The sequence below is a fragment of the Rattus rattus genome, chromosome 3 (assembly GCF_011064425.1).
Source record: "Rattus rattus isolate New Zealand chromosome 3, Rrattus_CSIRO_v1, whole genome shotgun sequence".
NCBI classification, from domain to species: domain Eukaryota; kingdom Metazoa; phylum Chordata; class Mammalia; order Rodentia; family Muridae; genus Rattus; species Rattus rattus.
Window position 1 is genome coordinate 189,156,920 of NC_046156.1, and position 12,472 is coordinate 189,169,391.

Here is a 12,472-nt window from a genome sequence, read left to right on the forward strand (position 1 = left end):
AACCCAGTCATACTTAACTCTAACTATAATATTGATATCAATAATGGAGGGTTTTAAGGGCATCGCTCCCAACAAGTTCTAGTGAGTAAGGTATTTTTATTTTTTTATTATTTATTTTTTACTTTCTCATATACTTGAGGAGCCTGTAGCTTTTAATCAGGATGACCACTAACTGATTTTTTTTTTTGCAGGAGCAGATATGAAAGAGCTTAAGGTGATCCAGCCTCAGAAATTAGTTTCTGTTCACGATGGAGGGTCAGTTATTCTGAATTGCACAGTGTCATCTCTCACCCCTGTGGGGCCCATGAAGTGGTTCAAGGGTGAAGGACAAAATAGACAACTAGTGTTTAGTTTCACGGGAGAATATTTCCCCAGAATAACAAATATTGCAGATGTTACAAAGAGAAGCATCATGGACTTTTCCATCCGCATCAGTAATATTACACTTGCTGATGCGGGTACCTACTACTGTGTGAAGTTCCAGAAAGGAACAGTAGAGCCTGACATTGAGATTCTGTCTGGAAGTGGCACTGAGTTGTTTGTGCATGGTAAGTACCACATTTTCCTTTTCATCCTTGATTTCTCCTACAGATTGAAACTGTGTTCAGGCAGCCAGAAGCCCCTGTGGTGAAGCGTATTAACTCTTTGTGAGCCAGAGAGGAAGAAAAAATGAATCAAAATATTTTATACATGCAAATGTGGCCACACACACACACACACACACACACACACACCACATAAAACCACACATACATACACCCATACTCTGGCTGGACCCCAATGTCAGCCACAATCAGTTCCACAAGCATTTATACAAGCTTACATACATAAATATACTTACACACATACATATAGATGAACAGACATCCACATTTTAATGAATGGATAGGGCAGAGCTCCTCAAGGCAAATCATCCAACACATTAGAAGTTTTAGTCATTTAGTTCTGAAAAGAGGGAGTAAAAGGTTTTAGATTGCATATGGGGAACTTATCTGTTCGGGGTTGTGTGATTGCACATAAGCAGTAGATCTCTGCCCAAATAGGGAAATGTATATGGAATGAGGCAGGGGCAGTGTGTAGGGGAATGTGTGAGGGTCTTGGGTAATGGTTTCCAAACCAAGAAAGTGAGAAGGGCAGACTCTAGGTAGGGCTCTTGCCATTTGTGAATGGTATAGCCAGCACTTGAACAGTGAATGTTCACTGAGTAGTGAAACTGGGGTTGGGGGGAGGGACAGTGAAGTGGGTTGGGAATTGTTGATTTGTGTTGGACGTGATAAGCTTGTGCCCTTGGGTTCTAAATCAAGGAAGTGGGAATGTAAGGGTTAATAGAGCAGATGAGGCTCTTATCTCTTCTGGCTGCAGGTTTTAATTCTTAATTAGGATACATGCTATTAGGACCTATCTAAGACATGGTCACTCTATCAGATAACATATATATCATCATAGGAATCTTGTAATCAAATGTATACCTCATTATACTTAAGCCCTTATACTCATTTCTCATTGGTGTAAAAGGGTGACACAATCACATCCAACAGCATTAAAGCAGAATTTCCCTAGGCCATTTTCACAGAAAATGAATCAGAATTAGAATCAGATTTTGATGAAGCATAATAATTCCAAACAAAAGTAGGACTTCAATCAAAATCCTATGAAGTTTTAAGTTTCTGTTCCTCCATTTCCTCTTCTATACTATATTCTTATATTAAAAACCCATATTAGAAGAACTATGCTAATGTTCATGCCGAGTCCTAGTGACTAAGGTTTAATTTTCTCATACACTTGAGTAGCCTGTAGCTTTCCACCAGGATGAGCACTAACTGATGTTTGTTGTTGGGTTTTTGTTTGTTTGTTTGTTTGTTTGTTTGTTTTGGCAGGAGCAAATATGAAAGAGCTGAAGGTGATCCAGCCTGACAAATCAGTTTCTGTTGATGCTGGAGGATCAGTCACTTTGAATTGTACGGTGACATCTCTTATCCCTGTGGGGCCCATTAGGTGGTTCAGGGGTGTAGCACACAGCAGACACCTGATATATGATTTTGTTGGAGATCATTTCCCCAGAGTAACAAATGCTTCAGATGCTACAAAGAGAAACAACCTGGACTTTTCCATCCACATCAATAATGTCACACCTGCTGACGCAGGTACCTACTACTGTGTGAAGTTCCAGAAAGGAATAGTAGAGCCTGACATTGAGATTCAGTCTGGAGGTGGCACTGAGTTGTTAGTATTTGGTAAATACCACATTTTCTTTTTTATCCTTGATTTCTCCTATAGGTTGAAATAATGTTCAATACTCTATGAACAGCAAAATACACATTTAGAAGGGACCCCAATATACATAGGTTCAAGTTGTTCCATCTCTGGACCAAGAAAGCTGAGGGGAAGAGAGGATATGCTATGTATTAGAGGTTTTCCCTTCTGGGAAATGGATGTAAATTGATATATTTGTCTGCCTGCCCCACCAAACATATTTCTCAGACTATCTCATATTAGTGGCTGTAAAAAGTCCATGAAATTCATGACTGTCCTACATGACTCCAGCCTTCTTTTTCTCTAACTATAATGGATTGTTGCTTATAACTTCTAAAACATCCTCAAACCTTTCTTGCTTATCCTGTGTTTAAAAATCAACACACCTATTGCATAGCAGCAAGGAATTGAATAAAAAAAAATCTATTGCTATTGTTTTTTATTTTTGGCTGCTTAAACAGTAGTTAGTCATTAGCAGTTAGCAGCTACATAGGACCAAAATGGACCTACTTTATGTTCCCCAACCCTGGACATAAAGGAACATGTCCTCTTTATTTGCGGGCTGTGGGATTTTAGAGTGAATTAGTTGTAAAGGATGTTACCATTTCCCCACTTGAGTGTGGTGTAGCAAATATTCTCACAACCCTGCAGTTATGATAGTCAAGGACAATGGGCTCACCATGAATTCACACATATTCAACTTTGAACCAGGACACTGAAATTTTTAGAAATGTAATGATTAGGAAAGCCCAATCAGCAAGTGACTGAGGTAAGATTAAGTCCATAGCATTCCAGTGATACTAGCTTTTTCTCTGTTATTTCATTTGTTATAAGGATACCCTTAATGTTAGAAGATGGAGGGGTAACAAATAGCAATTGCTATATGCTCTACCTCTGTTATGTCATTTTCTCTAAAAAAATCCATAAAAGTGAGGCCAATTCTTCTCTTGAGAGAAGACCCTGAAATTGACAGAAGGACCTGACATGTGAACAGGTAACAAAGAAGCAAATGTTGACTACAACCATTCCCATTGTGTAACATGACACAGATGCTTTTCTTCCTACATAACTTATTCTCTGAGCTGGAACTACAGAACAAATTTGCCAATTGTTTCTAGTATTGGAAATGTGAATAAGAAATAAATTGGAATGTACAGGAATCTGGGCCCCTTGAAGCAAAGGCATTTTTCTGTCCAGTGCTACCTGGAACAGGGATCTAGCATAGAATTCCTCACATTGGATTCTTAGAGTAGAAAGAGAGCAATGTAAGTGAGTTGGCTTCAGTGGAGTACAGCAGCTTTCTTTTCGGAAATGAATGTGAAGTCACAGAAAATGACCCCTGTGATACAGTAAAGGAAGAAAGACCATTTTTGTTTCAGCCTTGGTATCATCATCTGTAATGTGGTGATGATCACAGATTCTTCAGAATGAAATCCTGGGTCTCTGTATATCACCCAACACAACAGCATGCCAAGACAGAGGTGGTATGTATATCATAGTTGTAAACCTTGAAGAACTCATTGAACTGATCCTTAGTTTTCTTTCTGTAGAATGAGAATACTTAGACCCATTTTGAGAGAGTTATGACTACTCAGAGAAACAATGAGTGTCTGGCATCAGAAGGCCATGGGGTGAGAAATCTTACTCTCTGCACAGTTTTCTGTTTGGTGATGATTACAGCCATGGTCAATGGTAGGTGTTCCTTAAGAAAAGAAGAAAAGGGGTTGGGGATTTAGCTCAGTGGTAGAGCACTTGCCTAGCAAGTGCAAGGCCCTAGGTTTGGTCCCCAGCTCTGAAAAAAAAAAAAAGAAAAAAAAAAAAAAAAAAAGAAGAAAAACCACTCACATATTCTTGGATGGTAGAGTCAAGATCATTAGGAGCATCAGGATTACAGTGATCGTTACAAAAGAAGATTGAATGTAAATAGAGTATGCAAATCCAGCACTGCTACTCTTTGGCGTGTATCCAGGAAAAAATGTTCAAAATAGGGTACTTTCTCCCAGCAAAAACAAATTATAGACTTGCTCCAATGAAGGAGTAAAGTCATACAACATACTTAGAGAAACTTCTGACTGCTAGAAAATATTTCACCACTGTAATTATGCTACTATTGTGTCATGTGATCTTAGACATTCCATTTTCCCTCTGTTGGCTTTTGGTTTATTGACCTGAACTTAGGATATGGTTGGCAGCTCTTGATCTGGCTACTTTTGGAATTTCCTTGGAAACAGAGAGATCCCAGATCCATTTTCCTTTAGGTGTTCTAATATGGGTCTTGGCACTGAAATATCATACACATGATTTGAGGCAACAGGAGATATTTGGGATTATTTTCTTGATAGAGCTGTGAGAATAGCTTGTTGAGATATGACAACCCCTCATGTTTCAGAAAATCAAGGACAATCCTGATGTACACAACCCCCTAATACCTGTGTAATATGGTAGAGACATCTTTCAGTGAATAAAATTATGTTCCCTAAGGTTGAAACAATACAGCCTTATTAAACTCTAATCTCAGGGTGAATTTTTCCTATATCGCATGCATCTGCATTAGAACAATTTCTGGTGCCAGAAATTTCTCCCCTTTACTCAGAAATCAATGTAAATGATATGAAAGTCAACAACAGCCTTGTTTTTTTTCCATCTCATGGTCACCTGCTCTCTATAATTAGACTCACTGCAAGAAGTGATTATATTGTGAAAGCCATTGGGGAACTTAGTGAGTGGATCACAAAGAAAAAGGAGGATGCGAGGGTTTAGATGATTCTGCTATGTAGGCAGGATTTTCATGGTTGTTCCAGAAATATACATTGTTGTTTCTGAGTTGCTCTTCCTACATAGGAATGGCAAAAAAAAAAGTATAAACATGTTATCCTAAGACTAGTAACAAAGGCAGTGGTAAGGAGGATTTTTGTGTACAAAATTAGCCATGAAATACTACCTTCATTTTCTTCTTTCTAGGCTAAGGGTTGTCATTCACCATCATTATCATCATCATCATCATCATCATCATCATTATTATCATCATTATCTGTTTGTACAGTCCAGTCATTATACACCTCTTGGTCCACCCTCTGACAGTTCCAAATCCCATTCCTCCTCACCTGTCTCCAAGAGCATGTACTCATCCATCGCCACCCCACCAGACTTTTCCATACCCTAGGGCCTCAAGTCCCTCTAGGATTAAGTGTCTCTTCTTTCACTGAAGCAAGATCACATTGTCCTCTACTGTGTATGTGTTGGGGGCCTCATATTAGCTAATGTATTCTACCTGATTTGTGGCTCAGTGTCTAAGAGACCTCAGGGGTTCATGTTAGTTGAGACTGTTGGTCTTCCTATAGGGTTTCCCTCCTCCTCAGCTTCTTCCGGCCTTTCACTAATTCAACTGCAGGAGTTCCCAGCTTTGGTCCAGTAGTTGGGTATAAGTATCTGTATCTGACCCCTTCAGCTGCTTGTTGGGCCTCTCAGAGGGCAGACATGGTAGGTTCCTGTCTGTCAGCACACCACAGCATTAATAATATTGTCAGGCCTTGGAGCCTCCTTGAGCTGAAATGTAATTTGGGTCTGTCACTAGATCTCCTTTCCCTCAGTCTCTTCTCCATTTTTGTCCCTTTTAGACAGGAACATTTCAGGGTCAGAATTTTTGACTATGGGATGGCAATCCAATCTGTCACTTGATGCCCAGTCTTTCTGCTGACAGTGGACTCTAGGAGTTCCCTCTCCGCAGTGTAGGATATTTCATCGAAGGTTCCTCCCTTAGAGTCCAGAGAGTCTCCCATTTCCCAGGTCTTGGGTACATTCTGAAAAGTCCCCCCACCTCCTGCCTCCTGAGATTGCCTGTTTCCATTCTTTCTGCTGGCCATGTGGCTTCAGTACTGTTTCCTGCACCCAATACCTTATCATGCACCCCTCTTCCCCTCCCTGTCCCCTCTCCCACACAGGTCTCTCCCTCCTTGCTTTCTTTTCACTCCCAAATGGGATTGAGGCATCGTCACTTTGACTCTTCAGCTTGTTAATCTTGAGGTCTGTGAACTGCATCCTGGGTATTCTATAATATTTTGGGTAATATCTACTTATTAGTGAGTACATATCTACATGTCCTTTTGTGTCTGAGTTACCTCACTCAGGATAATATTTTCTACTTCCATCCATTTTCCTGCAAAACTCCAGATGCCCTTGTCCTTAATAGCTGAGAAGGATTCCATTGTATAAATGAACCACATTTTCAGTATTCATTCTTCTGTTGTGGAACATCTGTGTTGTTTCCAGCTTCCGGCTATCACAACAAGGCTGCTATGAACATAGTGGAACACATTCCTCTGTGCCATGTGGGGGATCCTTTAGGTATATGCCCACGAGTGATATAGCTGGTTCTTCAGGTAGATATATTTCCAATTTTCTAAGGAATCTCCAGGTTGATTTCCAGAGAGGTTGTAGAAGTTTGCAGTCCCACCAACAATGGAAGAGTGCTTCTCTTCTCTACATCCTTGTCAACACGTGCTGTGACCTGAGGGTTTGATCTTAGCTATTTTGATTGGTGAAAGGTGAAATCTCAGGTTCATTTTGATTTATATTTCTGATGACTGAAGACTTTGAAGATTAAGTGTGCCTCAGCCATTCAATATTCCTCTGTTGTAAACTCTCTGTTTAATTCTATGCCCAAGTATTTTTTATTGGGTTGTTTGGTTTTAATGTTTAGCTTCTTGAGTTCTTTATATAATATGGACATTAGCCCTCTATCAGATGTAGGGTTAGTGAAGATATTTCCCAATCTGTAGGATGCTGTTTTGTCCTGTCTTGTTAGGTCTTTGCCTTTCAGAAGCTTCTCAGTTCCATGAGGTCCCATTTATCAATTCTTGATCTTAGAGCAAGAGCCATTGCAGTGCTGCTTAGGAAATTTCCCTTTGGGCCAGTGATTTCAAGGCTCTTTCCCACTTTCTCTTCAGTTAGATTCTATATGTCTGGTTTTATGCTTACATAATTGTTGTGCTTGAAATTGAGCTATTTGTCAAGGTGACAAATATAGATCTCTTTTCATTTTTCTACATACAGACTGCCAATTAAACCACCACCGTTTAGTGAAAATGATTTCATTTTTTTATTGTATATTTTTGGCAATTTTGTCAAAGATTATGTGTCCATAAGTGTGTGCTTTTACTTCTAGATCTTCAATTTTATTCCCTTGATCAACATGTCTGTCTTTGCACCAATATCATGCTGTTTTTAATCACCATTACTCTGTAATATGAACTGTTATATATAAAATTTTCATACATTTCTTGCATGTATTCCTGAAAGTGTTCCCCTCAGGATGATTTATACTTCACCAGAGTTCTTTCATTCATATATATATATTTTTTTTTCCAAGATGCTTATATCTATACAAGGCAGACTATCAACTCTCTTCCTTTCTTTTTACCATCTCTCATGTGTACATCCAGTTCACATCTCTTCCTGAGTACTTGAAAGACTTAAACCATCTTGGGGCAAGGATCATCCAAAGTACTACCAATTAGGAGCATCTCTGGATCACACTAACTCTGTAATCTTCCCTAGGGACCAATTCTCCCAGAATTTGAAAACTGAATTCCCTGACCCACAGGACTCTAAAAAGAAACATTTAACAGTCGAGATAGAACTATAATTCTCTCCTCAAAGATGACAATAAATATTTCATTCTGAATCCAACTATCAATTACCAGGTCACAGGAACACAAATTTCAGTGACCTGGCAGCCACCTGTGGAAGTAGTTTGTAACTTTTTTGTAGAAATAGAAGAAGGTTATAAAACAAGACTCTTTTTAAAAATTAATTGGTGAAAGCATGGAAGGGGTGGGTTACAAATAGCAGAGAAACCTGGTTGAGACTTCAGGTACTAACTGATGAAGCCCTAAATATTTAGGTTGGTTGAAACTAATAATCTGTTAAGTTAATACATTGCTCAGAAAAACTAGTAATCTGCTTGTACACTGCAGATGATTCACCTAAATTGTGACAAAGCTGTTTGGTAAGGAGCAAAGGAAGCCAATATATGGCTATTAGGAGGGGCAAATATGATCCAGAAAAATTTGTTTTGGATCTGCAGTGTGCCAGAACTCATTCATGTCCTAAAGATGTAATCACTCTTGTAAAAGGTTCAGTTTAAAGTTTCATCTACTTTTTGTAAAATTTTGTTGATAAAATATAGTGCTATAAGTGGGAGACCTGATGTTGGGACAATGGAGAAATATATACCTATATTTTCTTTCTTTTACTTTTTTTCTTGTTTACTTATTCACTTTACATCCCACTTGCCACCCCCATCTTAGTCACCTCCTCTGACAATCCTTCCCCCACAACCCTCCTCTTCTCCTCTAAGCAAGTGGGGTCCTTCTGGTAATTCTCCACCAGTGAGGCACATTGCGTTCATGTGATGCTATGCAGTTCCTCTCCCACTGTATCCAGACAAGGCAGCAGAGCTAGAACAAATCCCACATTCAGGCAAAAGCTTTTGGTATAGTTCCTGTTTCAGTAGTGAGGGACCCACATGAATTCCAAGCTGTGCATCTGCCATTTATGTACAGGGAGGCCTAAATCCATCACGGTATGTCCTTTGGTTGTTGGTTCAGACTCTGAGAACCCAAAAGGTCCAGGTTAGTTGACTTTGTTCTTTTATAAGAATCCTCATACTACATCAACTCTTCATCTCTGGGTGTCTCTATCTGTCTCAGTCGGTGGCTGAGTGGAGCCACTCAGAAGACTACATGCTTCTTTCTGTAAACATAACAGTATCATTAGTGGGGTTAAGGATTGGTGCTTATTCATGGGATGTGTCTCAACCTGGAACACTTATTGAATGGCCATTCCCTCAGTATCTGTTCCATTCCCCCATTCCTGTATCTCTTATAGTCTTGAAGTGTTTAAGATTGGAAAATTTGTGTGTGGGTTGGTGGCTCTATTGCTCCCTTGGGGTTACTGTTTGGCTCTGTCTGGCTACAGATGATGGCCTCTTCAGGTTCCACATCCCCAATATAGTAAGTGCCAAGTAAAATTAACCCTACTGATTCTTGACTGCCTCCCTTATTCCAGGTCTCTGTCTCATCATACAGACCTTTTTATGTGCTCACCACTATCAATTGCAGATTTCCAATAATTTTCATGGCCAACTAGCCATCTTTCTAATCCTTTCCATATCTGACTCTGAAGCCCTTAGACCTTTCCCCAAATCCCACATTCCCAAATCCCTCCCCTCATTTGTCTCTTATGCCTATTTTATTCACCCTTCTAAGTGAAATTCTCAATTCCTTGATAGTGCCTTCCTTCTTCTTTGGCATCTTTGTGACTGTGGAATATAGCATTGTGGCATTGTGCTTGAACTTTATAAGTGAGTACATACCACACCTGTCTTTTGTTTTGTACTAGGTTTCCTGACTCAGGATGACATCCTCATGTTCCATCCATTTGCCTACAAAATTCATGATGCCATTATTTTCATAGCTTAATAGTAATCCATTGTTTATATTTACCATGCTTTTTTTTTTATTAACTTGAGTATTTCTTATATACATTTCAGTGTTATTCCCTTTCCGGTTTCGTGCAAACATCCCCTCCCCCTCCCCTTCCTTATGGGTGTTCCTCCCAACCCTCCCTCCATTGCCGCCTCCCCCCAACAGTCTAGTTCACTGGAGGTTCAGTCTTAGCAGGACCAAGGGCTTCCCCTTCCACTGGTGCTCTTACTAGGATATTCATTGCTACCCGTGAGGTCAGAGTCCAGGGTCAGTCCGTGTATAGTCTTTAGGTAGTGGCTTAGTCCCTGGAAGCTCTGGTTGCTTGGCATTGTTGTTCATATGGGGTCTCAAGCCCCTTCAAGCTCTTCCAGTTCTTTCTCTGATTCCTTCAAAGGGGGTCCTATTCTCAGTTCAGTGGTTTGCTGCTGGCATTCGCCTCTGTATTTGCTGTATTCTGGCTGTGTCTCTCAGGAGAGATCTACATCCGGCTCCTGTCGGTCTGCAATTCTTTGCTTCATCCATCTTGTCTAATTGGGTGGCTGTATATGTATGGGCCACATGTGGGGCAGGCTCTGAATGGGTGTTCCTTCAGTCTCTGTTTTAATCTTTGCCTCTCTCTTCCCTGCCAAGGGTATTCTTGTTCCCCTTTTAAAGAAGGAGTGAAGCCTTCACATTTTGATCATCCGTCTTGAGTTTCATTTGTTCTAGGCATCTAGGGTAATTCAGGCATTTGGGCTAATAGCCACTTATCAATGAGTGCATACCATGTATGTCTTTCTGTGATTGGGTTAGCTCACTCAGGATGATATTTTCCAGTTCCAACCATTTGCCTACGAATTTCATAAAGTCGTTGTTTTTGATAGCTGAGTAATATTCCATTGTGTAGATGTACAACATTTTCTGTATCCATTCCTTTGTTGAAGGGCATCTGGGTTCTTTCCAGCTTCTGGCTATTATAAATAAGGCTGCGATGAACATAGTGGAGCACGTGTCTTTTTTATATGTTGGGGCATCTTTTGGGTATATGCCCAAGAGAGGTATAGCTGGATCCTCAGGCAGTTCAATGTCCAATTTTCTGAGGAACCTCCAGACTGATTTCCAGAGTGGTTGTACCAGTCTGCAATCCCACCAACAACGGAGGAGTGTTCCTCTTTCTCCGCATCCTCGCCAGCATCTGCTGTCACCTGAGTTTTTGATCTTAGCCATTCTCACTGGTGTGAGGTGAAATCTCAGGGTTGTTTTGATTTGCATTTCCCTTATGACTAAAGATGTTGAACATTTCTTTAGGTGTTTCTCAGCCATTCGGCATTCCTCAGCTGTGAATTCTTTGTTTAGCTCTGAACCCCATTTTTAATAGGGTTATTTGTCTCCCTGCGGTCTCACTTCTTGAGTTCTTTCTTTATTTTGGATATAAGGCCTCTATCTGTTGTAGGATTGGTAAAGATCTTTTCCCAATCTGTTGGTTGCCGTTTTGTCCTAACCACAGTGTCCTTTGCCTTACAGAAGCTTTGTAGTTTTATGAGATCCCATTTGTCGATTCTTGATCTTAGAGCATATGCCTTTTGTGTTTTGTTCAGGAAATTTTTTCCAGTGCCCATGTGTTCCAGATGCTTCCCTAGTTTTTCTTCTATTAGATTGAGTGTGTCTGGTTTGATGTGGAGGTCCTTGATCCACTTGGACTTAAGCTTTGTACACGGTGATAAGCATTGATCGATCTGCATTCTTCTACATGTTGACCTCCAGTTGAACCAGCACCATTTGCTGAAAATGCTATCTTTTTCTCATTGGATGGTTTTGGCTCCTTTGTCAAAAATCAAGTGACCATAAGTGTGTGGGTTCATTTCTGGGTCTTCAATTCTATTCCATTGGTCTATCTGTCTGTCTCTGTACCAATACCATGCAGTTTTTATCACTACTGCTCCGTAATACTGCTTGAGTTCAGGGATAGTGATTCCCCCTGAAGTCCTTTTATTGTTGAGGATAGTTTAGCTATCCTGGGTTTTCTGTTATTCCAGATGAATTTGCAAATTGTTCTGTCTAGCTCTTTCAAGAATTGGATTGGTATTTTGATGGGGATTGCAATGAATCTGTAGATTGCTTTTGGTAGAATGGCCATTTTTACTATATTAATCCTGCCAATCCATGAGCATGGGAGATCTTTCCATCTTCTGAGGTCTTCTTCAATTTCTTTCTTCAGTGTCTTGAAGTTCTTATTGTACAGATCTTTTACTTGCTTGGTTAAAGTCACACCGAGGTACTTTATATTATTTGGATCTATTATGAAGGGTTTCTTTTCCCTAATTTCTTTCTCGGCTTGTTTCTCTTTTGTGTAGAGGAAGGCTACTGATTTATTTGAGTTAATTTTATACCCAGCCACTTTGCTGAAGTTGTTTATTAGCTTTAGTAGTTCTCTGGTGGAACTTTTGGGATCACTTAAATAAACTATCATATCATCTGCAAAAAGTGATATTTTGACTTCTTCTTTTCCGATCTGTATCCCCTTGACCTCCTTTTGTTGTCTGATTGCTCTGGTTAGAACTTCAAGAACTATATTGAATAAGTAGGGAGAGAGTGGGCAGCCTTGTCTAGTCCCTGATTTTAGTGGGATTGCTTCAAGTTTCTCTCCATTTAGTTTAATGTTAGCAACTGGTTTGCTGTATATGGCTTTTACTATGTTTAGGTATGGGCCTTGAATTCCTATTCTTTCCACGACTTTTATCATGAAGGGGTGT

At 39.9% G+C, this 12,472-nt stretch overlaps 1 protein-coding gene across 1 annotated transcript in view; it reads left to right on the forward strand.

Annotated features, from left to right (window-relative positions):
• The window catches only part of LOC116895662 (tyrosine-protein phosphatase non-receptor type substrate 1-like), a 99,948-nt gene that overhangs the window by 81,404 nt on the left and 6,072 nt on the right, over nucleotides 1-12,472 (forward strand). Inside the window, exons 2-3 of the mRNA XM_032896868.1 lie at nucleotides 192-548; nucleotides 1,878-2,234. Of these exons, the coding sequence (XP_032752759.1) occupies nucleotides 192-548; nucleotides 1,878-2,234 (714 nt within the window). The remainder of the gene's footprint in view (nucleotides 1-191; nucleotides 549-1,877; nucleotides 2,235-12,472) is intronic.